The sequence below is a fragment of the Rhinolophus sinicus genome, chromosome 17, assembly GCF_057876585.1.
Source record: "Rhinolophus sinicus isolate RSI-liver-muscle chromosome 17, RSI-T2T, whole genome shotgun sequence".
NCBI lineage: Eukaryota > Metazoa > Chordata > Mammalia > Chiroptera > Rhinolophidae > Rhinolophus > Rhinolophus sinicus.
In genome coordinates this window covers 82,716,962-82,743,561 of record NC_142517.1, presented here as the reverse complement: position 1 = coordinate 82,743,561, position 26,600 = coordinate 82,716,962, and the positions used below count along the sequence as shown (strand labels likewise).

At 33.3% G+C, this 26,600-nt stretch overlaps 1 protein-coding gene across 1 annotated transcript in view; it reads left to right on the top strand.

Annotated features, from left to right (window-relative positions):
* The window catches only part of EPHA6 (EPH receptor A6), an 860,810-nt gene that overhangs the window by 144,337 nt on the left and 689,873 nt on the right, over positions 1–26,600 (top strand). The window contains 1 exon segment of the mRNA XM_088794040.1: positions 16,074–16,737. Within this exon segment, the coding sequence (XP_088650166.1) occupies positions 16,074–16,737 (664 nt within the window).

The following is a 26,600-nucleotide window of genomic DNA, read 5'->3' as shown; positions in this document are numbered from 1 at the left end:
AGCACATTCCTTTCTGTTTTCTGGAAGAGTTTGTCTTCAGGGCCATCCCAGGAATGTAGTCAACTGGTGGATTTTCTAGTGTCTTTTAATAAATCTTGTCTAGCATACTCATCTCTCTAAACTTGGACCTCTCATCAAAACTTTGCACAGGTATTTTTGCCTCATTTATTCTAGGTTATTATCACCCCCCACCCTCCACCAACCCAATCCCCACTTAAAAGAAGTATCCTAAAAGCCTATAATGTCTGGCTCCAGGTGTCATTAAATTCTGGGTCATAGGTGAGTGGTCCCATATTAATCAACTCTCTTTTATCTGGCCTTATATTCAGTAGTCCTCAGATCCATTCCCAAGCATAGTTCCGCAATTCTTGCCTGTAGGTTAGCCTGGGCCTATAGTTATTTTGATCATGAATCCCTTCCCTCCCAGCCAAGACAGTATTTCCACAGTTGGTTATACTGAGAGTTGACTATAGTTGGCCTAGACTCCTTGAAGGAGATGGAGAGGGAGATCTTGTAGAGGGCAAGCTTCATCTGCTAGATATCTGCCTGAGGCGAGGCCTCTGCTTATCCTGCAAGGAAAGGTAGGCTGCCTCTAGCCAGGATACATGAGCCATTTCTGCAGGCCCACAGGTTTTAGGGAAATCTGGGAATTCAACTTTTCAAATACGTATATCTATTACTCTCTATTTTAGGTCTTAGATCCTTCCCCATCCATGCTTGACTGTAATGTAAGAGACATAAGAGATCCAATAGGGCTGTGAATTTATTCTTCTTTGCAGTTTGGTTCCTTGCACAGTCAGGTCCTGAGCTTAGTTTGCATCCCTGCTGCCTTTTGGTTGCAGGAGACTAATGTTTCTATAAATGCTATTATTTTTCTTTAAAGCCTTTTTTTGATACCATGCCCTGAGTTGGGTATTGCCGGAGTTGAGTATGTCATTTTTCAGTGCATTGATGGCTTTTAACAGTAACCACTGTCCTAATAATTACTTTTCCTCCTGCACTGTAACTCTCTCAAGTCCTTGAGATATTACATGACCCAATGCAAACTGTTCACCTTGTGCTCCCCCAGTTCACCACAGGTAAGGATGTTAATAATTGAGCTACTTCAGAATGCCAGGGGTTATCACTATCCCCACTGACTGCCAGCAGTGGAGTCCTCCTTGTCATTTGGCCAGTGAGTAATCAGTTGCTGGGGTAATTACTTCTTAGGATCTTTTTTTTTTATACCAACTGTCTTAGTTGCAGTTCCTTTGTAAGCTGATACTGAGACAAGAATTTGAGTCCAGGTAGTGTATTTGGAAGGTCCAGGGAGCACGGCTTGGGGAAGAGAAGTTGCACAGAAAAAAGATGACATCAGTAAAAGGTGCTTTATTAAGCTAGTTAATAACACAGATCACTGGAGCTTAATCCCACTCACTGGGACATTCGGGTAAATGGTATAAAACATGTGTCTCATACACTAAATTCCATGAGTTATTTATTCAAGGCTTTCCCCCTAGCAAATGTTAATTCCTCAGCACTTGTGACCTGGTTTGTACACAGACAGAGAAGCCTTCTACAATTTAAGGGAATAAAAAAATAGCCAGAGTTGATATTAGAGCCTCCTGAAAGGCTGCAAGAGATGGCAGAGCACTGGCAGCATCTGCTGCAGGGAAGAAGTGAAATTAAAGTGGATGTCAGACCGTGGAAGGCATTGAATGCCACTCAGGGCAGTTTTTAGACTTGATCATCTCTTGCACAAGAGAGTTACGCTGAAGTGGTGTACAGGATAGCCTGAGAGCAGAGACTGAATTGGGTCATGCAATGCCTGGGGTGTGTAACAAGATGACCTTTCTTCTATTTCTAGTTCTGATCAGGACGTGTAGCCAGTTCTAATTACTAAAGCTACTTTGGGAAGGGTTTGCTAAATAGGGTAGCATTCTAAGTATACTTCAGCAATAAAGTTTCATATAAAAAGAGATTCGATTTTCAAAAGAACTGGGAACTTAGAATGCAGGTGAGGATTCCCAGGGTTACTTTCTGTATTCCATTGTGAAGATGAACAACAACAAAAAATGTTATCCTCACCTTTAAGCTTAAATATCTTGTTTTAGCTAAAACAATTTAGTCTCATTCCATCAGAAGGAGCTTTATGTATGTAGACAGGATTCATGCCTGCATTTCCTCATCTGCTACACTTGTTCAATCACCTACGTGTGCTCTTTGAATCCTACTTAGTAATTTGTCATTCCTGGTAGTGGTTTGTGAAAGACAGGAACAGAAATGAGAATGGTAAGAAAGAAAAAAAAAAATGAAAGGAGGAAGCCCTGAGGACCACTTTTTGGAATAAGCTGAAATCCACTTAGAAACAGAAAAGTAAAAACTGAGAGAAAATGTTGTCATACCTTAATACTAATCTAGTAATATATGCATTAATTTGTCATCTCCACATAGAACATCAGTAGGCAAATTCAAATTAGGCTAACTCAGGTCTCTCCACCCACACACACAAACTTTTATCCCCTACCAACCCTTGGACACTTCCATTTGTTTCTGGGATTTAAACTCAAAAACTCTCCAACTTTCCAATGTTGAGGACTTTGTTACTGGGTTAATTATATGTTGGCTTTTTTCTTTCTTTTGGAGGAATTCTCCTCCAGTATTCATAGCTGATTACAACAAATCCAGTGAAAACACTTTTGTAGGGTGAAGCAGATTGTCAGACATATTTTGGTATTGCTGTGCCCACAGTTGAGACAATTTAAGTTCAGTTTCAAAAAACTTATCATCTGTCATGCAGTGCAGTTCTTTCTGTTTTCTCCTGCTTGTTAAACAAAAGTGATGTGCTGATACATGAAGTAGTGAGAAAAAATACTATGGTTTAAACTGTTTAAACTCTTAAACTGTTTAAACTCTTACACATGTTTATATAGAGTGAAAAACAACTTCTGTGGTAGTAATCAGTATACACAAATCTCTATCTTTGGGTAAAATGCCATCATATCCCGAAAATATTATAATCCTGTTTCTCAATTTGCCAGGGTGTTAGAAGGAATCAGACTTTTCATGTGTGTCACGCAGGGCGGTCTGCAGGGTCTCAGCTCCCGCTCCCCACATAAGAACGCAGGATGTGGCTAGGCCAAAAAGGAACACCCACGGAGCCATAGGTAGGGGAGTCATACCACCACAGTCTCACTGGAGGCTTGATTCACACGACGTGCAACCTGCTGTCTGCTTTCCTGCAAATCCACCGACTCTCCTCAACTCCCCTCAACTCACCAACCAGCACAGCTGCAGCAGCTATATCAGGGGCCAATTGTCTAACTGGCTACAGCTGATGGCCAACTAGCCACAACTGATGGCCATCTACTACCCGAGTCAGCACCCCCCCACGTGAGGCCAAGAGCCTGGAAACTGCTCTCTGGGGCTCTGTCCCCACAATGTGGCTCTCTCCTATGGCCCTCTCGCTGATCTCCCAAATTCTAAGATAGTTTATTGATGTATAAGAAGTGAGATTTAGGTAGCCTTCCCATTTCTTGAAAGAGTGGTACTTCACGAAGCTGGAAGAACCAATCATAGCTGCCTTTTAATTCTGGTTGCTTAGTTCAGTGCCACGTTATTATCGTTATTCTATGCAAATACTCTCGTGCTTTATTTATTTAATTTTGCTTTCTACTCACGTTCTTCTTCCACCCTAGGCAACTATTATATTGTATCTGAGGTGAAAAATCTTTAATTTGAATATGTTCTTAGACATTGTAAATTGTCTTGTGAATATGTTGTTTTTGTTTTCATAAATGATGTTGTACCATATATATAATTTTGATCTTCACTATTTTTTTCATCAGCGCAGAATTTTAATAAATATCTTTGTTGCTGGGTGTACATTTGCTCTTTCAGTACTAATTTCTGTGAATTTAGTATTTTGTTTTTTAGTTCCACTACATTTTACTTACCTCTAGTAATTACTTCTAACCTCCAGTTACAGTTAATCATGCTATGATATTCACGTACTTATATATTTCCAGTTATGGACCTGTTGAATATTTCTCTGCGGTCTGTGAATTGGTGAGTGAGTTTATATGCATGTACATGTCAAAGGATATATGCATACTTAATTTAAGTACCAGAAGTTTGCCTTGTGTAATAGCTGTGAGAGTCTACTCCCTCTCATCAGCAATGTATAAAGCTTACTTGACAATACTTGAAAAGATAGAGCTTTCTCATTTCTGTCAATCTTACCGAATTCCAGTGCTGTTTCAGTTTCCTTAAGTTTTAATGAGTTTGTGAATCTTTTCATATACTTGTAGGTATGATCCTACCTATATCCTTGAATACATTTTTATTGGGGTGACATTTTTAATAATTGATTTGTAAGAATATTTAGTCTAGATATTTTTTTCTTTATAGGTATTTTCATTTCAAAAACTATATCTAAATCTGTCATCCATCATTTTTGTCCGTCATGTCCTTTATTGAGTAAAAATCTTTATTTTTATATACTTACATTCACTGATTATTCAATTTACATTTTGTACTTCAAGTTATTGTTTAAGAAATCTTTCCCCAGCCTTAGATCCCAAAGGTATTTGTTTGTACTATATATTATCTTTACAGTTTTACCTTTTACATTTATATCAGTTGCCTTTGGGGATCAACCTTCTTAAAAGGGATTATGTAGAGACCCAATTTTATTTTTCTTCATATAGTGAGATGTTTTTTCTACTGAACAGCTCATCAATTGCATGGTGATTTTGTATACACCCAGTATTTTATATTTATACATAAACACGGTTTATTGTTGAAGTCTATATTCTGTTTAATGATCCATTTCCCTGTTACTGTGCTATTGATAGTATACAAAATTTATTACTGTGGAATTATATAGTACATTGTAATATCAGTACGGCAAGACTTCACTCTAAGACTTTTATTTTAATGACTTAGATAATTTTGAAATGTTATCCTTTCTTATACATTTTAGAGTAAGTTTACTGAGTTTCCTAAAAACATTAAGTTGGTATTTATACTAGAATTGATTTGAATGTGTAGATAAATGTGGGAGAAATGGACATCTTTACAATATTAAAGTATCCCATCACTATTACAGAGTACAGTATCCCACCTAAGAGCATCAGCTGTGCGTCCATTTATTCAGAATTTGTTTTGAGACCCTTGCAAGGAACCCAGCTAGCAAAACAAAGTTGTGGTTCAAAGGATCCATTCCGAGCACTACAAAGCAGAGTGGACAAGGATTCCTCAAAAACTGAGAGACAATAACTTAATAATGGCTCAGATAAGAATTAACCGTTCTTTAAAAGTTTGGTTGAATTTATTTTATTCCTCTGGACTAAGGATTTGGGGCATTTACATTTCTGCTCCCAAGTTAGTTTGAGCCATGTTTTTGTTGCTGTTGCTATTGCTATTACTTTTTATAAGGAAGTGATTTGTTGATTTTTTTGGTAGTAAATAAAATTGTTATATTTTTATTATCAGAGTATATGAATTTCCTAGAATTAATTAGTATATGTGTGTGTATATATATATATATATATCCTAATTATATATGTATATATATATTTGTATATGTACATATGTGTATATATATACACACACACACATACATTACTATTATTATATAATATTGTTATAATACATGGGTTATATAATATACATGTAGTTATTAAATAACATAAAATATATGCATTTTTTTTAGAGTGGGAAATGTAGTTAAGTCATTGTTTTGTAATTCAATTTCTTCACTTAGTGTATTATGGATATTTTTCTAAGCCATTAAATATTCTTTTCAAAATGAATTTTAATGACTAATTCTATCATTTTTCTATTCCAAAATTATTTTTTTAACCTTATTATGATAAAATTCTAGAAGTGGAATTACTAGATTAGTGACTTAAGTACCTTCTTAGAATTCTTAAATCTATTGCCAAGTTCTTTTATGATGGTGCTTATCATGTGCCAATATTTTTTCTAGGAAGGCAATTTATTCTTCACTTTTTTTTTTGGATTATTTTGTCTTGGTCGTTACCCTTATTAGCAACATGCAGTTGTGTAAAGATTGTTCTTTGGTGTGTGGGTGTGTCTGTTTTAATTACTGAAAGACGCTTTGTTTTGTCTAAGTACATTCATAGTTTTTTGTATTCAAGTTTGGAAACAGGAGACAGAATAGGGCTGAACACTGAATAGTAAAAGAGATGAATTTTATGTACTGGAAGAAAATTTGGAACAAAGAGAGTGGATCTACAGCTACTATATGAATTGCAGTTGGATTTTTTTTTTTTGGGGGTGTGTGACAATTGTTAGTAAAATTACATAGATTTCAGGTGTACAATTCTGTATTACATCATCTATAAATCCCATTGTGTGTTCACCACCCAGAGTCAGTTCTCCTTCCATCACCATATATTTGATCCCCCTTACCCTCATCTCCCCCCCCCACCCCCTTACCCTCTGGTAACCACTAAACTATTGTCTGTGTCTATGAGTTTCTGTTTCTCATTTGTTTGTCTTGTTCTTTTGTTGTTTTTTGGTTTATATACCACATATTAGTGAAATCACATGGTTCTCTGCTTTTTCTGTCTGACTTATTTCGCTCAGCATTGCAGTTGGATTTTATTATAAAATCTGGGAGTCTTCCTCTTTTAAAAGTGGATGTTTAACAATTATTGTTTAATAACTGACATATATATTTTGTCTTCTGTTAAGAGTTATTATATACCTTCTATTTATACGCTTACAATTTTTTTCTTCCCTCTTTATGATTCACTTTTTTAATTTTTTTCTATATTTTACTTTACTATATTTCTACTTTTTTCAGACATATATATTCATTGATTTTCTTCTATTAACTAATAAACTATTACATTTAACTTAAATCATTACTCAAAAATTAACTATTTTTAGTAAATGTTAGATCCTTCAAATATATGTTAGAAATGATACTGACTTTGAATATATTCTTTTAAATTGTGGGAATCATATCTGTTTAGGTATATGTAGCTCTTACCTTAATTCCATGTCCTTTTAATTTTTAGCTGCTTAGGAAATGTGCAGTGTTTTGCTTATTGGATTTATGAATTATAAACTGGCATAGAAAAAATATGCTCACAGTCATATTTTAAGCAAATATACTCAAAGCAAACATGTAAAGCAAACATACTCAAAGACATAAGCAAACATACTCAAAGACGTATATTTTCCATGGGTTTTGAGAATATCTTCATGTAAAAGTATTTCACAAGTATTTATTTATAACACCCTCATATTCTTAAGAATATTGGATTAATCAGGCGTATACATGATAATTAAAATGCAGTATTTTTTTTGTTACGAAGCATCTAAGTATATAAGTGTAAGTTCATTTGTTCCATATATTTCAGAGCTGAAAGATTTATGTTCTCAACATAAACTTAAAATTCTATGTGATGCATCATAAGGTTTTTAATACTATGCTAACAGCTATTTTAGTTTATTCTGTGGAATATAATATGTAATATCCAGGGATAGCTTTTTTTTTTTTTTCCTCTTGAAGCTTGCAAGGAAAATGGTTGTTAAGCATTGTTATTTAGTTAATTTCAAATATTTTTTTTTCCTAAGAAAAGATTAATGAAACTTTTTCCAAAGGTTGTTAGTAATAATAGGGTAAGTTTATTATACTGTCTGGCCTTTTGCACAGCAATGATTGTGTCAAATCTTATTTAAAGGCATGCAAAATAAAAAAGCATGCAGTTCTTTTAAACAGTCTTACAGAAAGCATATAGTAGATCTAAACTAATATCAATTAACATTAATAATTAATTAATAGAAATTAATAATTTTCTAATATAAATTACTCTAATTTTTCTAAATTAATAATTTTCTAAAAATTAATAATTTGTGAGATTAGAAAATTAGAATTTTCTCCTAATCTGTGTAGTAGAAAATTCTCAATTTAGGTCAGCGGTATAGAACTTCCTTTTTAACTACACTAATTTGATATTCTAAAATAATTGTTAATAATTGGAAATCAGTACCACAGAGTTATTTGGAAAGAAAAGTGTCTGTGCCTCTGTAATTTTCCCACTATATATGCACTTACATGCTGTGTTTAAGAATCATTAAATACAAATATGCCATACAAAATTAAATACAAATATTCCATACATAATTAATCAGTGTAACCTATCATAACTTTATTCAAGTCAAACACTCATATATATCTATCACATGTAATTTAGACCTTTAAGTCAATTAATACAGACAAATCTCCATTAGAAGCTATTGGAGTTGCGGATGATTATTAGATACAGATTTTCACATGTGTGATTCTAATGTCAAGCCATCATTGACCTACCAGGAACCATTCCCATGGAACTGTGGTCCTGGGTAGAGTTCTAAGTTTAATTCAATTGTGAAGATGTAATATGTTTTGAAAAACCAAGCCAAAATAGATGTTCTTGTGAAGTGTTAAATAACATTAATGAGCCAGAACATAAGCTAAGAAGATTTGTCCAGAATCATCTTACTTTGAATCTCTACAAGTTCATTTTACACATTACATGTCTGTAATAAGAAACCGCTCTTCTCCAGATTTCTGGATGAAAATGGTACTTCTGCCCACATCAGCATTTCATCAAACCATTTGTTGTCATAGCTGCTATAAATCCTCTATTATCAGCTCCAGTGGATAATGGACTATCTTTATTTTACTGGCCCTTTCAGCAGCAGTTGATATGCTTAAATACTGTTTCCTTCAATAATCATTTTCTTCTGTGATGTGCATCATACTCTGGGGGCTTTCTTCTTCCAATTTGCATTAACATGTACAGTTTAAATATTCATTTATTCCATACTTTATGTTTGTAAGAATTACTAATTCATAATTCAATATACTTAAATATACCTTTTAAAGTACAAAGTTAATCAGAGTTAGGGCTATAGAATTTATTAGTAATTAGAGCAAACATAGATGATCTGACTGGATCAGTAAGTAGTCCTTTTTATATTAAAGTCCTTCTCTATTAAATTATACCTTCCGAGCAGCCTAGATATTATATCGACTGCTCAGTTCACTCTCTCTCCTGATGAAGACATATGTTCTTGATATCATTTTCTTCTCCTCCCTTCATCTTGAAAACACACACACACACACACACACACACACACACACACACACACACGCTCATGCACAGAGAGAGAGAGAGAGAGAGAGAGAGAGAGAGAGAGAGAGAGAAAGAGAACCTCTCGGTTCTAAACTCAAGTCTTCCTCCTAACTTAAAATATGCACTAATAAAAAATAAAAATAAATGAAAAATGAAAAGTTATGCTAAATCATCCAAACTAAAACATACTGAGAAAAAGTGAAAAAATAAAAAAATAAAATATGCACTAGCATAGCGTTTGTAGGCTTCAGTTAAGCCGTCTGAGAGTTCCATGTTCAGCTGTTATGAAATCTCTAAAATAAGATGATTAGTTTGGGAGATTGTTTAAAGTTTATCTCTCTCAATATTGTGTGATGTTTAGAATCCTGATTTAAGAAGTAGTAAGTTTCCTGTTAGTGGAAGCATTCAGAATCATTTTAATTAGAATTCAGTAAATATTAAGAACCAACTACGATCCTAGTATTGTATCCCCCCTGGTATGGAGGCTACAATGGTGAATAAAAAACAATGTCCTGCTTCTCATGGAGATTACATGCTACTTACATTTATTTTAGTTCAGAGCCTCCGCATGGGCCAATAAGACTTTGCAGATACGTGTGGTGTTGATTCTTCAAAGTTCTTTGTACACTTAAGTCAGTTCCCTCCTTTAAATCAATATCCTCATCCATAAAACAAGGATAGTATGCTTTATTCTCTCTATCATACAAGAATGAAATTAAATATGGCTTGTGAGATTATTTTTATATGCTATCTATATCTGTGAAGTACTGTGGCACCTAGCATGGTATTTATGTTATTGTTGAACATAAGACAGGACTATTAAAATGAAATTACCATATCTACATTGTAGAAATCCTATTCAAAGATGGTATTTGCAGCATCTTATTCATTGTTTAGGTGAAAATCTCAAGTTTTTATACCTACTAAGTATTTTAGACATTCAGAAGATGGACTCTAAGAATTTGTAATCTTCATTAATATATTGTGACAATATTTTTATGAGAAGAATCATTCCTTCTTAATGGAAATTATCCTTCTTGCTGTAATATTTTGATCCTTTTAATAGGATAAATGAACCAAAAGTAATAAATTTATATATAAAATTGACTTAGTCTCAGCAGTTGTCTTCCCAACTTTCCAGTGAGTTCGTACTTTTTTTCATTATTAAATCTTTGTAGTGCTAATAAAAAAGTTTTATGGTTGCCCAAAGTGAGATAGAAATGTATCTACACATGATGCATTTTGCTCCCTGTTTTATTCTCCAAAACTAGTTATTATTTAAATGTAGGGCCTTCACTTTTCTGCTGCAAAAACAGATTTATGTTATTAACTACATGCCTAGCAGCAGAATTCAGAGTGCTAATTTTCTAAGTTTATGTCAGTATATTGACTCAAAGTGAATATTTAAGTGGTTCTGAGGAAAATATCCCGTTAGAATAAAAAGGCCCATTTAACAAGCCTTTCTTTGGTAGAGAATATTTGATGCTTATGATATAAAAATTAGGCCACTACAGCATTGCATAATGAGATGCCCATGTACATTCAATGGATTATATGAGGTAACAGCTAGAATGTTCAGAATAGATCAGATATGTGTAATTTTACCAAATGAGACTTCCCTTCATTCTCAACTATTCTATTTTATCATTCTTAGAATGAAGTTGGATTTTTTTTTTCCCCCCTGACTGCCTTCCTTTTTTACTTACATTTAGTTTATCTTGAGGAATAATTAGTTACAGCAACATACTATGTAATATGCGTATGTATACTCGGTAACAAGTTATACAAGGGACCTAACTAGGAATTATTCTGTACCTATAGATTTACCATGATTTTGTTGTTTCTTTGTTTTATTTTAATCTATTTTGAGATTATCTTTTACTTTTGGGGAAAAATCTGAATAATAATAGGCTATCTCATTGCTTTATTAATTAAGCACATACCAATAAAATTCTAGCTCATTTAAATAACGTGTTTGGTCTTTTGGATTCTATCCCTCTTAAATGATATTTTGTTATATCCTTTTTCCTTTGCATATTTCCCCTTTATCTGTGTATTATAGCCATATTTTGAAGAAATAAATACAAAATATTATTTTCACCATGTAATTTATCTCGCTTTTAGATTATAGGTGGGATCTGTTACAAATGGAGGCAAAAATAAATTTAAAACTTAACTAATTTTACTATTAGAGTGCATAGTAGTACCGTGTGATTATTTAAAAGGCAGACAGAGAAAAGGGAAGAGAGAAAAGCAATTCCACATACATGTAACTAGGTACTTACGAATGTAGGAAGCACAAGTAAAGGTAAAAACCAAAATACTTTTCTATAGCGATTTCATTGTTCAATGTTATTTGCGTGCTTCCTTCCCTGGTCCCTATTGTCAGCATATTTAACATTGATTTTTTTTTCTGGATTAAAAAACATTTATTTTTAATCTCTGTGCATTTCAAACACAATTTTTTGAAGACACGTAAAAGAATATCTTTTACATATATAACAAAATATCTACAAATTATTGTTTGGGGAAAGATGAATATGTTGTAACAAAATTAATGCTTTTTATTATTTTATTTTATTTTATTTTTATGATTTTAATATTTTCTCCCTTAAATCAGACAATCTCTGTAGCTGCTTAGGGTCCTAAGGTATCTAGGGTGTTATTTTTTTTTTTCCTCTTCCTTTTCTCTCTGATGATACAGAAGTCAGCATGTATGTATGAGGTTAATTTCTTCTGTTGCTACAAGTTTTCTTAAGATTTGACCAAAATTTGAGTAAAGTTATCAGGATTTATCACTGCCATTTGAAATTAAAATTAGCTTTCCATCAGCCCCTTCTATGCTGAGAAAACAGACTGCTATTATTTTAAAATTTCAAAGATTAAAAAAAAATAAATGTTTATATTCCCGTTGAATTCTAAAGATTTTCAAACGGAGGCAGGTATACATTTGAGATATTTACCTTAGAGCCTTGGGTGTTTGGGTCAATTTACCAGTAAATTATCTGAATATTCTTATCTACAAAGGCTATTTGACTGCCCTTTTTAGTTCTCTGAGAAAAGAAAGCCATGTGATTCCGCAATGACTGCTAGTTGCTTTAGGAATTAATTGCCTTGTTCTAACTTTCTAAGCCCAAAAGGAATTCAGCTGTTTGGCCTACTTTATTTAGCTCTCTATGGAAACAAAAACTCATTGTGTGTGTGGGTGGGGAAGGGTTTTTAGAGAACCCTTAGGCATAAATGGATTAAGTACTATTCAGAGCTCTTTACATTTCCTATCACTTCTAACAAACATTCCCATTAAATGGCACTCCCCAAGGGGTCCATCAGTGGAGAAATATTCTTAGGTGCTGTAAAGCATTAAACTGTATGCATATACTTTTGGGAATTTTAGTCCTGTGCCAACTATTTTCCAGTGGGTAAAAGTTCCTGCCCTATTTAAGACAAGTGTGAAACATTCTCCAGTGTGAAATATTTAGATGTATGTAAACTTTTTAATTGCAAGAAATTGCATGGTGAAATAATCAAACCTGTCATTATTCTGCTATTAAGCTGAAGAATTCTATCAGCTACTTGCTTTTACATAATAGGAACTGAACCTGAAATATTCCAACTCTTCTATCTCATTTTATTTGAATTTTTATTTTTTAATCTAAGATTTAAATACCAATATATAAAACCAGTCTTTGATGTATAATATAGAAAAGAGCACAGTCAAGAAAAAAAATACATGTATTAAAAGATAAACTGAGGCATATTAAAATTTTTAAGAGGTTGTTGAACAAACATCGATTCAAATCAGGCAGAATCAAACCAAAAGTATTAGAACCACTCTGCTGACAGTAGCTGGGGAAAAGACTTTATAGAGCAGACATGGAAGTAAAGCAAGGAAATTATTTCATTTGCTATAGCTTAAACAGTTGCCTTATTTGGGATAGTTTAGTTGGCTATTTGTGACCAGTTGTTCTTAGATTTTGATTTTTTTCAACCTTGATTCATTTATAGGAACTTACATAGAGTTTGCTTATATAGGGTGCCAAGGTATTAGAGTCACCTCAGTCTAATGGCCTCCTTATTTAATGCTTTTGCAGAGTAGAATATCTTGCAAACTGTATCTGTTCCTATGGCTAGGATTAGTAGAACAGCAAGCTTTTTCTGTCCTATGGGCATTTTATGAGTCCTTTTCTTTGGATCAAGGAATGTATATATGAATTACATGTGATGAATGGAAAAGATTTGTCACTTGGAGGATCTTGCTTAATGAAAGCTTTTGGTTAAACAAGAATCAGTTGTCTTCCAAAGGGTTGCCAGGATGAATATCTCATGACCCATGTGGGTATTTGTTCTAAGAATGTAAGTGTTGGATATGGTAGTATAATCGGTGTGGCCACAGGAGGAAAAGCAAGAAATAGACTAGACTTGGAAGTAAGTTTATTATACTCACAATCTATGGGGGCACCACATGCCACATTGCCACAGGGGAATCAGTGTGTTTTGGTCAAGTGGCAGAAGACAGGAGTGAGGCGAAAGCCTGAGCCAGATCCTTTATTGGGGTTTCTGTAGGAAATGCAAGGCAGGGCAGAGCAAACTGTTTAGGATAGGATAGTTTGAGTAATTCCTGCAGTTTGGGCTGTAAGGGTGATCTCTAGTTGTCTGGCATGGCCCTGGGATGATTTAGCACAGGGGAAATATCGGGTTGGGGTATGAGTTAGAGAAGGATGTGGTTATGGCTGTAGACTGGATTGGTTGGTTTGCATATAAAAGACGTGCTCTAGGCCCAAAGCCCTGTGCTATCTCTAAGAATTGGCTTGTCCTGGATGGTCCAGTCTCTCCCAGGCCAGCAAGCTGGCTAGCAAAATAAAATAAAAAAAAAGTCAGAAGGCTTGGTTCCAGTCCTTGGTCTATGCAACGCTAGGCAATTACTTGATTTCCTAGGTATTAATTTTTTTTTTTTTTTATCAGTAATGTGAAAATGAATATAAAATGAAAGGGCTAATGAATAAAATAGAAAATGCTTTCTGTTGTACTCATCCACGCCATAAGAACAGATACAATTTGCAAGATATTGTGTTCTGCACAGCATATGTGATTTAATTTTTGCTTTACTGAATTATTTTCTACATTGTATATTGGTAAATTATTTTTACATATTGGTATTTTATTTTAATACCTACATAAAGTATATATTTAAATAAAAAAATAATTGGAAAAAAAACATGAACATGAGGAGTCAAAGTATTTTGGGTTCAGTACCTGTTATGTAAAAGCAAAACTAACTGAATCGAGCAACTTAATAGCAGAATTTATGACAGGTTTGATACATATTTTCATCATGCGGTTTCTGCAATTACCAGGTTTATGTATACATAAATATTTCACAGCAGAGGATAAATTATGTGTTTGTTTTAAATAGGGACAAAAACTTTTACCTACTGAATGTATGTGATACAGGGCTAAAATTTCCCAAATGTGTATATGTATATATACATATTATATATATAATTATATATATTATGTATAATATACATTAATATTAATATGTATTAATATATTAATAATGCATGATATATATTATATTTAATATGTGTATATATTTATACATATATGTGTGTGTGTATATATATATATATATATATATATATACACACACATATATATATATTAGTGTTATACATTAATTTCTATTAACTCTTCTCCTTCTGCCTTACTGAATCTTATAATATTTTAAAGTTCAAGTCAAGTTCCTCCTTCTTGGCCAAACCTCTCAAACCACCCTAGTTCATGAGTGTTGCTATCCTTTGAACACTTACTAAGGTCCATGATATGCTAAAATGAAAAGTATTTAGATAGGTAATTTTATGTGATGTTCTCTGAGATTATTGGATCACCTCTGATAAACCAGGGGTGTGTTTGCAAAATTCTGTTCACAGAAACTCTCTGTTACTTCTGTAAAATACTCTTTAAATTCCAAGCAAGCAACTTACAAATGAAAATTTTAGATACAGATTATTTTTAAGTTTGCTTGATGGATAATGTAAATTATTTGTGGAAATGTACAGGAGATAATTGACAGTACTTATTGTCACAACAGTCCTGTAGACTGAAGAAAGTAGTCATTTTACATTCACTCCCTCAGTAAGGCCTTCTCTGCACACGCTATTTAAAATTGCAACCCTCTTCTCCATTTCCTTGCCTTAATTGTTCCCATTGTACTTTCTACCATATTATGCAAATTACTCATTTACAATTTTTATTTTTATTGTGTCTCCTCAGTCCAAGTAAGAGCCATCAAGGCAGGGAGTTTTTATTCAGCTAATTCACTGCTGTATTCCGTGTGTTCAGAACAGTGCCTGATCAATGTTTCTTGAATAAGTCTAAGGTTTATCTAAGTCTTATTTTCTACCAAAATAGCCATGTATGTAAATATTTAATTGAATCATAGTAAATATACCTCAATTTGTGGCAAATTGGGTATGAGGACAGATGGGTAACCAGAGTGCATTTGTCATTGGTCTAGGTATTTGATCAGATAATGGATGCCATTTTACATTCTTATAGTATACCAGGAAGTATTTAAATTGCTTTACATATATTAATTAATTTATGCCTCACAACAACCCTATGAAGTAGGTACATTTTACATTTGAGGAAACTAGAATTTAAATTAAGTGTTTATGCTTTAAGACCAAATGCTTTTGGTCATGCAAATAATTAGTAGGAAGGCAAGATTCACCAGGACAGCTGGTATGTCCAGAACCCATACACTTAACCAAAAGTTCATGGTTAAAATCTTGCTGCATTGTTGCTTTGACTTGCTTCATTTATATCTTTCTTATTCATTTTTCTTGCTAAAGTAGAAAAATTGGAAAATAATCGTTTCTATTTTACCACTGTGTTTTATAATCATTTAATTATTCTTCTTCTTTCTTTTTGCAGTGGGATGCCATTACTGAAATGGATGAGCACAATAGGCCCATTCACACATACCAGGTATGCAATGTAATGGAACCAAACCAAAACAATTGGCTTCGTACAAACTGGATCTCCCGTGATGCAGCTCAGAAAATTTATGTGGAAATGAAGTTCACACTGAGGGATTGTAACAGCATCCCATGGGTCTTGGGGACTTGCAAAGAAACATTCAATCTGTACTATGTGGAATCAGATGAGTCCCATGGAATTAAATTCAAGCCAAACCAGTATACAAAGATCGACACAATTGCTGCTGATGAAAGTTTTACCCAAATGGATTTGGGTGATCGTATCCTCAAACTCAACACTGAAATTCGTGAAGTGGGGCCTATAGAAAGGAAAGGGTTTTATCTGGCTTTTCAAGACATTGGGGCCTGCATTGCCCTGGTCTCGGTCCGTGTTTTCTACAAAAAGTGCCCCTTCACTGTTCGTAACTTGGCCATGTTTCCTGACACCATCCCAAGGGTTGACTCTTCCTCTTTGGTTGAAGTACGGGGCTCTTGTGTGAAGAGTGCAGAAGAACGTGACACTCCTAAGCTATATTGTGGAGCTGATGGAGATTGGCTGGTTCCTCTTGGAAGATGTATCTGCAGTACAGGATATGAAGAAGTTGAGGGTTCTTGCCACGGTAAGAAAAAAATATTCAAATAATTTATTATACATTTAAATGACGGTATTTGTGTGTGTGTGTGTCTGTGTGTTTTAAGTTTAGAACTATACCTTTCACATTGTTATGATAATGAAATACCTATAATTTTCAAGATGACACAATGTTTTTATTTGTGAATCATTTTATGAGGGCTTAATCTGATAAGTATATACGTTTAAAAATTTTACGTATCCCTGAAAAAAATAATCTGTATCAATTGTGTTTGGATTTAGGACTCATAATCAAAACTCATAATCAAATATAGAAATATAATTATTGCTTGGTAAATAGTAACAGTAGAGATCGTTCCCTCTCTGGTTAAATTATTTATAGGTTTGTTTTCTATAGAACATATTGAAGTTGTTGACTTCTTTGTTGATTCTAGAAACACTTGGGGTCTTTTATGTTGAAAAATTCACTAAAGCCTCCAATGATGATTATGTTTGGTCATTTGAAAATATTAATATTTGCATGAAAAGTATGCAGTATATTTTTTTTATAAAGTATGAGCCAGCTTTCCACCACTATTTAATCATTAAAATATGTTTTATTGAAGTTTACCAATATAGATTGAATTCAAAATTTGTATTTATCTATAACAAAGACTTAGAATGGAACAAAAATAAGTTACAAATGATCCTTTGGTGAGGGCCACTATAAACTATTTTACATTGGAAAATGCTCTAAAGAAAAATTCACACATATGAGTAATTATTCAATGAGACTGAGGGGAGGGTAAGAGTTTGGTATAAAACATATTAGACATACTAACCATGTAGTTTTATTACATTTTAAATTAGAAGAAGTTGGGCATATGTGAAAATAAAAGTGAAAAATTTTTTAAAAAAATATTTAAAGAATAATTTTATAATCTAACGATTTATGTGATTAACTATCATTAAATATTTGTATTTTTTCATATCATTGACCACAGTGTTAGGGGTAGTGACAGTCACTAATGCTTAGATATTTTCTTAATATGTTTGTTCTGTGAAATTACATTCTTATATATAAATACCGTACAATTCCTTCCACTGTTTGAAAAATTTGATTTTGGACAAATGATGACTATTATCAGCTTATGAGCTACTGCTAGACTCATTTATTTTTATGGTTTGTTATTTATTTGAGTACAGAAACGTGAGTGGGTATAATGCAAATATTCATCATCTTCTTGTAGTGGATGGCAGAAATTGGAAGAATTAAGCTTGAATTCTAAATCTGTGTCTTACTTTGAAATCATAGTTTCCTTATCCAAAAATAAAGGAGTGGTTATAATCAACTAATGGTAATGTACATGAAACACTATTAAAACAAGCATATATGCCTGGTTCCAACTGAATACAATACAAAAACACTTGCTATTTATAGATGAAAGGGGAGTCAGAGTGCATGTTGGAGATTAAATTTAGAGATAGGTGTCTGGCACTGCCACCAGTCATCATTTTAGAATATTTAAGGTGTGAGTTTTGATGTTTTGTTTCATATTGCTCCCTCCTATATTCTGATAATGACTTTTATCATTAACTCCATTGCCATCTATCAACAAGTTACTTTACAATCAAGTCTCTGAATTGCATATAACCTAAATGATAGATTAATTGGAATTTATATGAATACACCATACCTCAAGTAGTAATGTGACACCATAAATATGTCATTTTTTTTCTTTTAGTCTGCTTTGTTAGAACAATTAATTAATTTAAACAATTAACATTTTTCAGCACCTATATCTGTTAATTGCTTTGGTAGTTGATAGAGACAGATATAAATAAAGCATATGAGTATGTTTCATTTATCTATCGTTATTGAGACAAAATAGTCCAACACTTACTAGTTTAAAACCACAATGATTTATGATTTCTCAGGGCTCAGCTGGGTAGTTCTTCTGCTTAATGTAGAGTCAACCAAGGTCACTCATGTTTTCAGCTGAAAGCTTGACTGGAGTTGGTATGTTCAAGATGACCTGTCATCTGCCAGGGTCTCTTTCTTTATAGCTTCTCATCATTTAAAAATCTAGTTTAAGCTTTTTACAGTACAATGGCTCCTTAAGAGAGAGTTGGTAACATGGCCAGGTATAAAGTGAGTATATAAGGAGACTACACAAGGGGTAATATCTGGAAGTATGTTTATAGGGAGCTGCCAGTGTGAGAATATACCACAGTCCACTCTCTAGATTCGCATGATCAATGTCCCTTCTTCATGCACAAAATACCATGCCCTCCCACAGATTTATCCCATATGGCATTGTGTTTCAGAGGAACATCATGGAAGTCAGTCCAGATGTGAATGAAGTTACAGGTCCTCTTAACCTGGAGAACTAAGAACTAAAAAAAAAAAGGTTATTTTTCCTCACGCACAGAACACACATGGGACAGGGACAGGAGAATTGTGAAAGATTCTCTCATTCCTAAAGGTGGGTTCACAGCTGTCACTGGTTCCTTGTAATTCTGAAATCCAGCTAGATGTTGTCAGGATCCATTACTGTGGGGGCAGGGGGTGCTCTTTGATTAGAGCCCAGTTGTGCTGTCTAGGAATGGTTCTTTGTGGCTCTTGGCTGCATCACTCTGCCCTCTGAGTCATCCTCCTCATGTATAAGAATTGCCCAAGTGCTAGTTGCCAGTTTCAACAGCTGAGAAACGTTCTGAATTTGATTCACAACATTCTGAAGTATTTTTTCTATTTTCCAAATTATCCAGACAATATCTTACCAATTGCCCCCCCCCCCAAATACATAACATATGTTGACCTTTTAATATCTCCAATAACAATTTCTTTACTTCTCTTCCATCCTCGGCTACTTGGTATCCTTCCAGTCTTTACAACCTGTTCGGTACCAAAGCACATGCCATACGTTTACAGCTTTATATCATAGCGGCACCCCTTGTTTTATACGAATTATTTACTTACAAACTGGAAATATGGTCTAGGCTAAGTTGGGTGGTTCTTCTGCTGGTCGTACCTGGGGGCACTCATGCAACTACCATTATTTGGATGTTTAACAAAGCTGGACATGAAAGATGGCTTCACACATATGTGGGATATTTGAGGCCCTAAGGTTGTTTGCCATATAAATCCTGTTAACAATTTTAATGCGTTTCACTTAGGAAATTATCCTAATTTTTAAATTTCTTTCTGATATAGCCATTAAAAGTAGCAATTCATTGTAACATTCAAAGGGCTTCACTGTTTGACCTTGCCCTGTTCTTTTCTGACTTTTGCAAATTCTGTCTCCTGATTTTATTACTTTTGAACAATCCATGTATGTTTCATATCTCCTGCTTTTTTCATATTTTATTTAGCTGCTTGGTTTCCCTTTCTTCTTTTTTCTGTGATTGAATTTTATTCATCCTTCAGAGTCTAGCACAAATGTCATCTATGTGGGTCTTCACAAAGTCAATCGCTCCTGTGTGCTATAATTTGTACTAATTATTTATGTGTCTGTTTCACCAGGGCTGTCAGATAAGAGTGTATTTAAAAATCATGTGTGTAATGACAGGTAAGAAATGTATTGATGTGAATGATCATAAGACACTCAGTAAAGATAGACACTGTTGGTAAACCTATGGAGTGCTCGGTTTCCTCTCATTCCTTGAAATAGGAATGTTTTCTTTGAGAAGGGTTATGGTGTTTTTGATCTAAAAAGCCTTATTCAATATTTGTTTTTATCCCTCATTTTATGAATCAGGATGTTAAGTTACTGAGAGCAGAATATTATTCCATGGGGCCACTTAATAACTAAGTAGGTTGAGAACTGAAGTTTAGCTATTTCTCAACCTAGTCTTTGTTTTCCTTCCATACTTCCCTTCTTTCTCCCCTTCCTCACTTCCTTTCTTTCTCTTTCCATTTAATACCCTCATTCCATTCCCTTACATTGATGCTTTAACTTGTCCTGCCTGCCAAACAGTGCAGAGGAGCCCTAAGTTATTGATCGTTAATTAGGCCTTTTTGCCCTGTGTTTATTATCTGGTGTCTGATATGGGCACTATTAGAACAGTATACACATTGATTCTGAAATTCAGGCTACTGAGAATGATGGAAAAATATATAGATTTTTCTGGCACTTTGTTGTTAGAGATGATAAATAGGAAAATTACAATGAGGTTTTAGGGATGGTCATAATTTATTTGAATGTCTTTGAGAATCTTGATCTACTATGTAACAAAAAAATAAATAAACTAGGTTAAAATAGAATAAATCTATATTTACCCATACTGTCAATATCAAATGAATAATGTATATTTATTTGCATTTAAATAATTTATTGTATGCTGAAGGTTGTACTACCAAATATTTGAACATGTGGTTCCTTTCTCTATAGTATTGTTAAGTATATCTAAATCCAAATTTTAGAAGCACAATAGAGGGAGACACTCTTGTCTTTGCTATAAATCATGTCTAAATAAGCATTAACATTATATTAAGCTGATATGCTAAAATTTAAAACCATGTACGATGAATTAAGTTATTCTATTAAACATAATAAACAGTCCTTTATTCTTGGCTCAAATCTCAATTTATTTTTCTTAACTGTTTTTATTTTATTCATAGGTTGATAATTAAAACTATTATACTTAGGCATATCGATGTTATGGACTTAATTTTTAATTTCTTAATTTATTTCACTAAGGGTTTGAATTAAAAAATAACATTGATTTATAAAGCATTAATTTACATCAAATAGTCTTTCACATCATATAGCTATGAATATTTTAACACTATGGGAGAAATAATTGGAAATAATTAGCATGCAATATTGAATGCAATTTTTGTTCAGTTGTGAGTATTGAACTGACATATGAATCCTTAATAAACTTCGCTTGGATATTAATTTGGAATAAATCTCATTAAGGTAGTGGCACTTGTACTCAAAGATATTAGTCAGGGTTTGGGATTTTAGACCTGCTTGGAGTTAAAAAAAAAAATCACATGATAGAATTTAACAAAATAATATTTGGCTATGGAAATTAAAGTTCTGAAACATTGAGAATTTAAAAAAAAGCTTTTCATCTTTCTGGACACATGTTTTTATTTATTTATTTTCTTCTTGTATTGCTTCAAAATTCAGGAGGAAAGGATGGTAGCAAATCTTGGACCAGTGCTTTATTGTTCACAGAGGTGAATGAGATATACAAGGCCTTGGTGACATAGCTATTAATTTGATGTCCTGAAGAGTGTTGTTATTAAGCTTTCAGGTTCTGTTCTCTGTTGCAGTTCAGAAACATTTATGCTCAGTGTTTATGATTTTCTGTCTAATCATGTTATCAGAGATGACTGTGGAAGCAGAGAGGATGAAGAAATTTTGAGACACCAGAATTCACTGGCATTAAACAAGGGGCTGAGAATATGATGAAAAGCTGAAAGGTGAAATTTGGATCAGAAAAAAAGGGCAGACTTACTGGCCCAAATAGTATTTTCATTTTCTAAAGGTTCTCACAAACTAAATATGGACTCTTATAATATAACCTTCAATTCCAAATAAAGCTGCTTTTTTTATGAGGCAATTCCAGACTTTCATTCAGCTTAAGAAGAATATGAAATCTTGGAAGAGTAGTCTAAAAATGGGAGGTGTTATTTCCAAGCAAAGCAGAGCAAAGTTAAATAATTATTGTTTGTTTCTTGTCATAAATTTAAAAATAGGTCAAAACATAAACTAGCTTGAAATGATTACTTTTAGTAAATTATTATAACCAAATTTTAACTTGAATTATAGTTACTATTTTACTGTCTTGCTGACTTGAAAGCTATAAATCATATTTTGTATGGGCTATGCTTTTTTTAAAAAATATTTTCTTAACACATATATTTTTAAGAGGGGATAAAATTATTCAAAATGTTTATTCTCTTCCCAAACATGACATACCATGGCACCCACTGAAATTGATACCTTTCTTGTGAATATTGTCTAGAGCCTTAGTTCTACCTTTTAAAGAAACCAAATTGATAGGTGTATATAGTCAACATATAGATATACCAAGATATATTAACAGTGTTTATATTTGCTATTTTTTCTATCATGATCACCTTTCTTCTATTTTCAGTATGCCATTTGGTGACGTATATCCTTTGGTAGATCTTTTGGCACAGTTCTATAAGTGTTTAAGCTCTTTATTTTGTAGCTATATAAAAATATCTTTATTTTTCCCTCCTTCTTATTTCAACCTCAGCACTAATTTCCACATAATAAGTTTTCACTTTGACTATACACAGGTAACAGTTTACCTCATCTGTTGAGTTGTTTTATCTTCACTAGTTTTTGTTTGTTTGTTTTTTTCATTTCTTATTTGTCATTGTTTTATTTCTGCCTACTCTGTTTCATAATTTATTTTCCTCTTTTAGGGAGGTTATCTTATCTTTATAGATCTTAAAGTCACATTCAAATTAATTTAGAAAGAAATTGGGTCTAAATTAATCTCCTGGGTGATGTCAGAATCATAGTGAGTGAATCAATCCCTTTGTCTCTCTCTTTTAAATTACAACCAGTAGGAAATCCATAGCCTAATATAAGATCCTCTGCAGAGCACATCAAGATGCCTGAGAGATCCATGCATCTGTACACCTGAAGGTGGGTGGACTGGACCTCATGGAGGTAGCAGAACCAGAGGAAGAGTTTCAATGGAGCCATGATCAGAGATTCTAGGTACCGTGGTGGCACCAAAGGCAAGGGGCTTCAGGAACTTGGTGGCACTGGTTATTCAGCAGTGCCAGCTGTGCCTGTGACCTGAGGCTTCAGGAACTGTGGTGGTGCCTAAGACTGGGGGCTCCAGGAACAGTCGCAATATCAATAACCCCGTAATACCAATAGTACAATAGTACCCTACATGTAAATGGAATGAACTCATCAATGAAAAGACACAGAGTTGCTAGATGGAAAACAACAAAAACATCAAAAACAAAACAATACAAAAATAAAACAACAGAAAAAAACATGCTTCTTGCAGGAGAGTCATCACAGCTCTAAATATAAACGTAGGCTCAAAGTAAAGGGGTGAAAGATTATACTCCAAGTAAACAGTAGCCAAAAGAAAACAGACAAAAAAGACTTCATGCCAAAAAAAAAAAAAAAAAGGTAACAAGAGACAGTTGGACACCATATAATGATAAAGGGTACAATCCATCAAGAAGTCATACATTTATCAATATTTATTTATGTACCCACCATAGCAACAAAAATCTATAACGCAACTATTAACAGATCTAAAAGGAGAAATTCACAGCAACACAATAATAGTAGGGGACTTTAACACCCCACTTACATCAATGGATAGATCAAAGAGAAAGTCAACAAAGAGATGCCTTAAATGACATATTAAACCACATGAACCTAATAGATATATGCAGAACATTTCATCCAAAAGCTACAGAATACACAATCTGTTCAAGTATATATGGAACGTTCCCAGGGTTAAATTCTATGTTGGTACACAAAACAAGTCTCAATAAATTTAACAAGATTGAAATCATACCAAGCCACTTTTCTAACCACAACAGGATTAAACTAGAAATCAACTACAAGAAGAAAAATGGAAAAATCAGACATGTGGTGATTAAACAACATGCCAGTGAACAACCATTGGGTCAAAAAGGAAATCAAAGAAGAAATAAAAAATATGTGGAGACAAATGAAAATGGCAGCACAACATATCAAAATCTATGGAATATAGCAAAAGCAGTACTAAGAGGGAAGTTTATAGTAACAATACAGACCTACCTCAAGAAACAAGAAAAATCTCTAATAATCTTACCTTACACCTAGGGGAACTAGAAATAGAAAAATAAGCAAAGCCCAAAGTCAGTAGAAGGAAGGAAAGAAAAAAAAAAAAAAATGAGAGCAGAAATAAATAAAATAGAGACTAAAAAGACAATAGAAATGATCAATGAAGCTAAGAACAATTTCTTTGAAAAGAGAAACAAAATTGACAGACCTTTAGCTAGTCTAAGAAAAAAGAGAGAGAAAAGGCTCAAATAACTAAAATCAGAAAAGAAAGATAAGTCATAACACATACCACAGAAATACAAAGTATCATAAGAGACTACTATAAACAGCTATACACTCATTGACAGATTAGAAAAGCTAGAGGAAATTGATAAATTCTTAGCATTATACAGCCTTCTAAAACTGAATCATGAATAAATAGAAAATATAAATAGACTGATCACTAAAAAGGAGATTGAAACAGTAATTAAAAACCTTCCAAAACAAAAGTCCAGGACAGGACCAGATGGCTTCACTGGTGAATGCTACCAAATATTAAAAGATTTAATACCTATCCTTCTCAAAATCTTCCCAAAAAATGAAGAGGAAGGATGCTTCCTAATTCATTTTATGAGATCAACATTACCCTAATATCAAAACCAGACAAGAACACTACACAAAAAAGAAAATTACAGGCCAGTGTCTCTGGTGAACACAAATACAAAAATTCTCAGGGAAATATCAACAAACTGAATACAGCAATGCATTAAAAGGATCATAAACCATGGTCAAGTTGGATTTATTCCAGGGATGCAAAGATGGTTCAACGTCTACAAATCAATCGGTGTGATATTCCATATTAACAAAATGAAGGATAAAAAATACATGGTCACCTTAATAGATGCAGAAAAAACATCTATATAAATATTTGACAATATTCACTATCCGTTTATGATAAAAAGCTCTCAATAAAATCGTTATGGAAGGAAAGTACCTCAACATAATAAAGGCCATATATGATGAACCCACAGCTAATATTAGATGCAATGGTGAAAAACTGCAAGCTTTTCTCTAAGACCAGGAACAAGAGAGCATGCCTACTCTCACCACTGCTATTTAATGGAGAGTCCTAACTGGAGAAATCAGGTAGGAAAACAAATAAAATTTATCCAAATTGAGAATGAAGATGTAAAACTCACTGTTTGCAGATCATGTGATTTCATAGATGGAAAATTTCAAAGACTCCCAACAAAAACTATTAGAAATAATAAATACAGTAAAGTTGCAGGGTAATAAATCATTATATAAAAATCAGTTGTGTTCATATATAATAAATTGAAACATCAGAAAGAGAAATTAAGAAAATCCCATTAACAATTGCAACAAAAAGAATAACATACCTAGAAATATATTTAACCAAAGAGATGAAAGACCTGTACACTAAAAACTGTAAGACATCATTGTAAGAAACTGAAGAAGACACAGAATTGGAAAGATATTCCATGCTCATGGATTGAAAAAATTAACATTGTTTAAATGCCCATACTACTCAAAGCAATCTACAGATTCAATTCAATCCCTATCAAAATTACAATGACATTTTTCACAGATATAGAACCAAAAAAATCAAAATTTGTATGGAACTACAAAATAACTCAAATAGCCAAAGCAATCCTGAGAAAAAAGAACAAAGCTGGAGGTATCACAATCCCTGATTTCAAAATATACTGCAAAGCTGTAGTAACTAAAACAGTATGGTATTGGTAGAAAAACACACATGTCTCAATGAAACAGAATCAAGAGCCCAGGAATACACCCATACTTTTATGGACAACTAATTTATGACAGAGGAGCCAAGAACACACAGTGGAGAAAGGAAAGTTTTTCAATATGTCTTGTTTGGAAAAATGGACCTCCTCATGCAAAAGAATGATCCTAGGCCACTATGTTACACCATACACAAAAATGAACTAATAATCAATTAAAGACTTGAATGTTAGACCTGAAGTCATAAAACACATAGAAGAAAACATAGGCAGTAAGCTCCTTGACATAAGTCTTAGTGATGATTTTGTGGATTTGACTCCAGGGGCAAGGAAACAAAAGCAAAAATAACAAATGGGACTACATCTAACTAAAAAGCTCT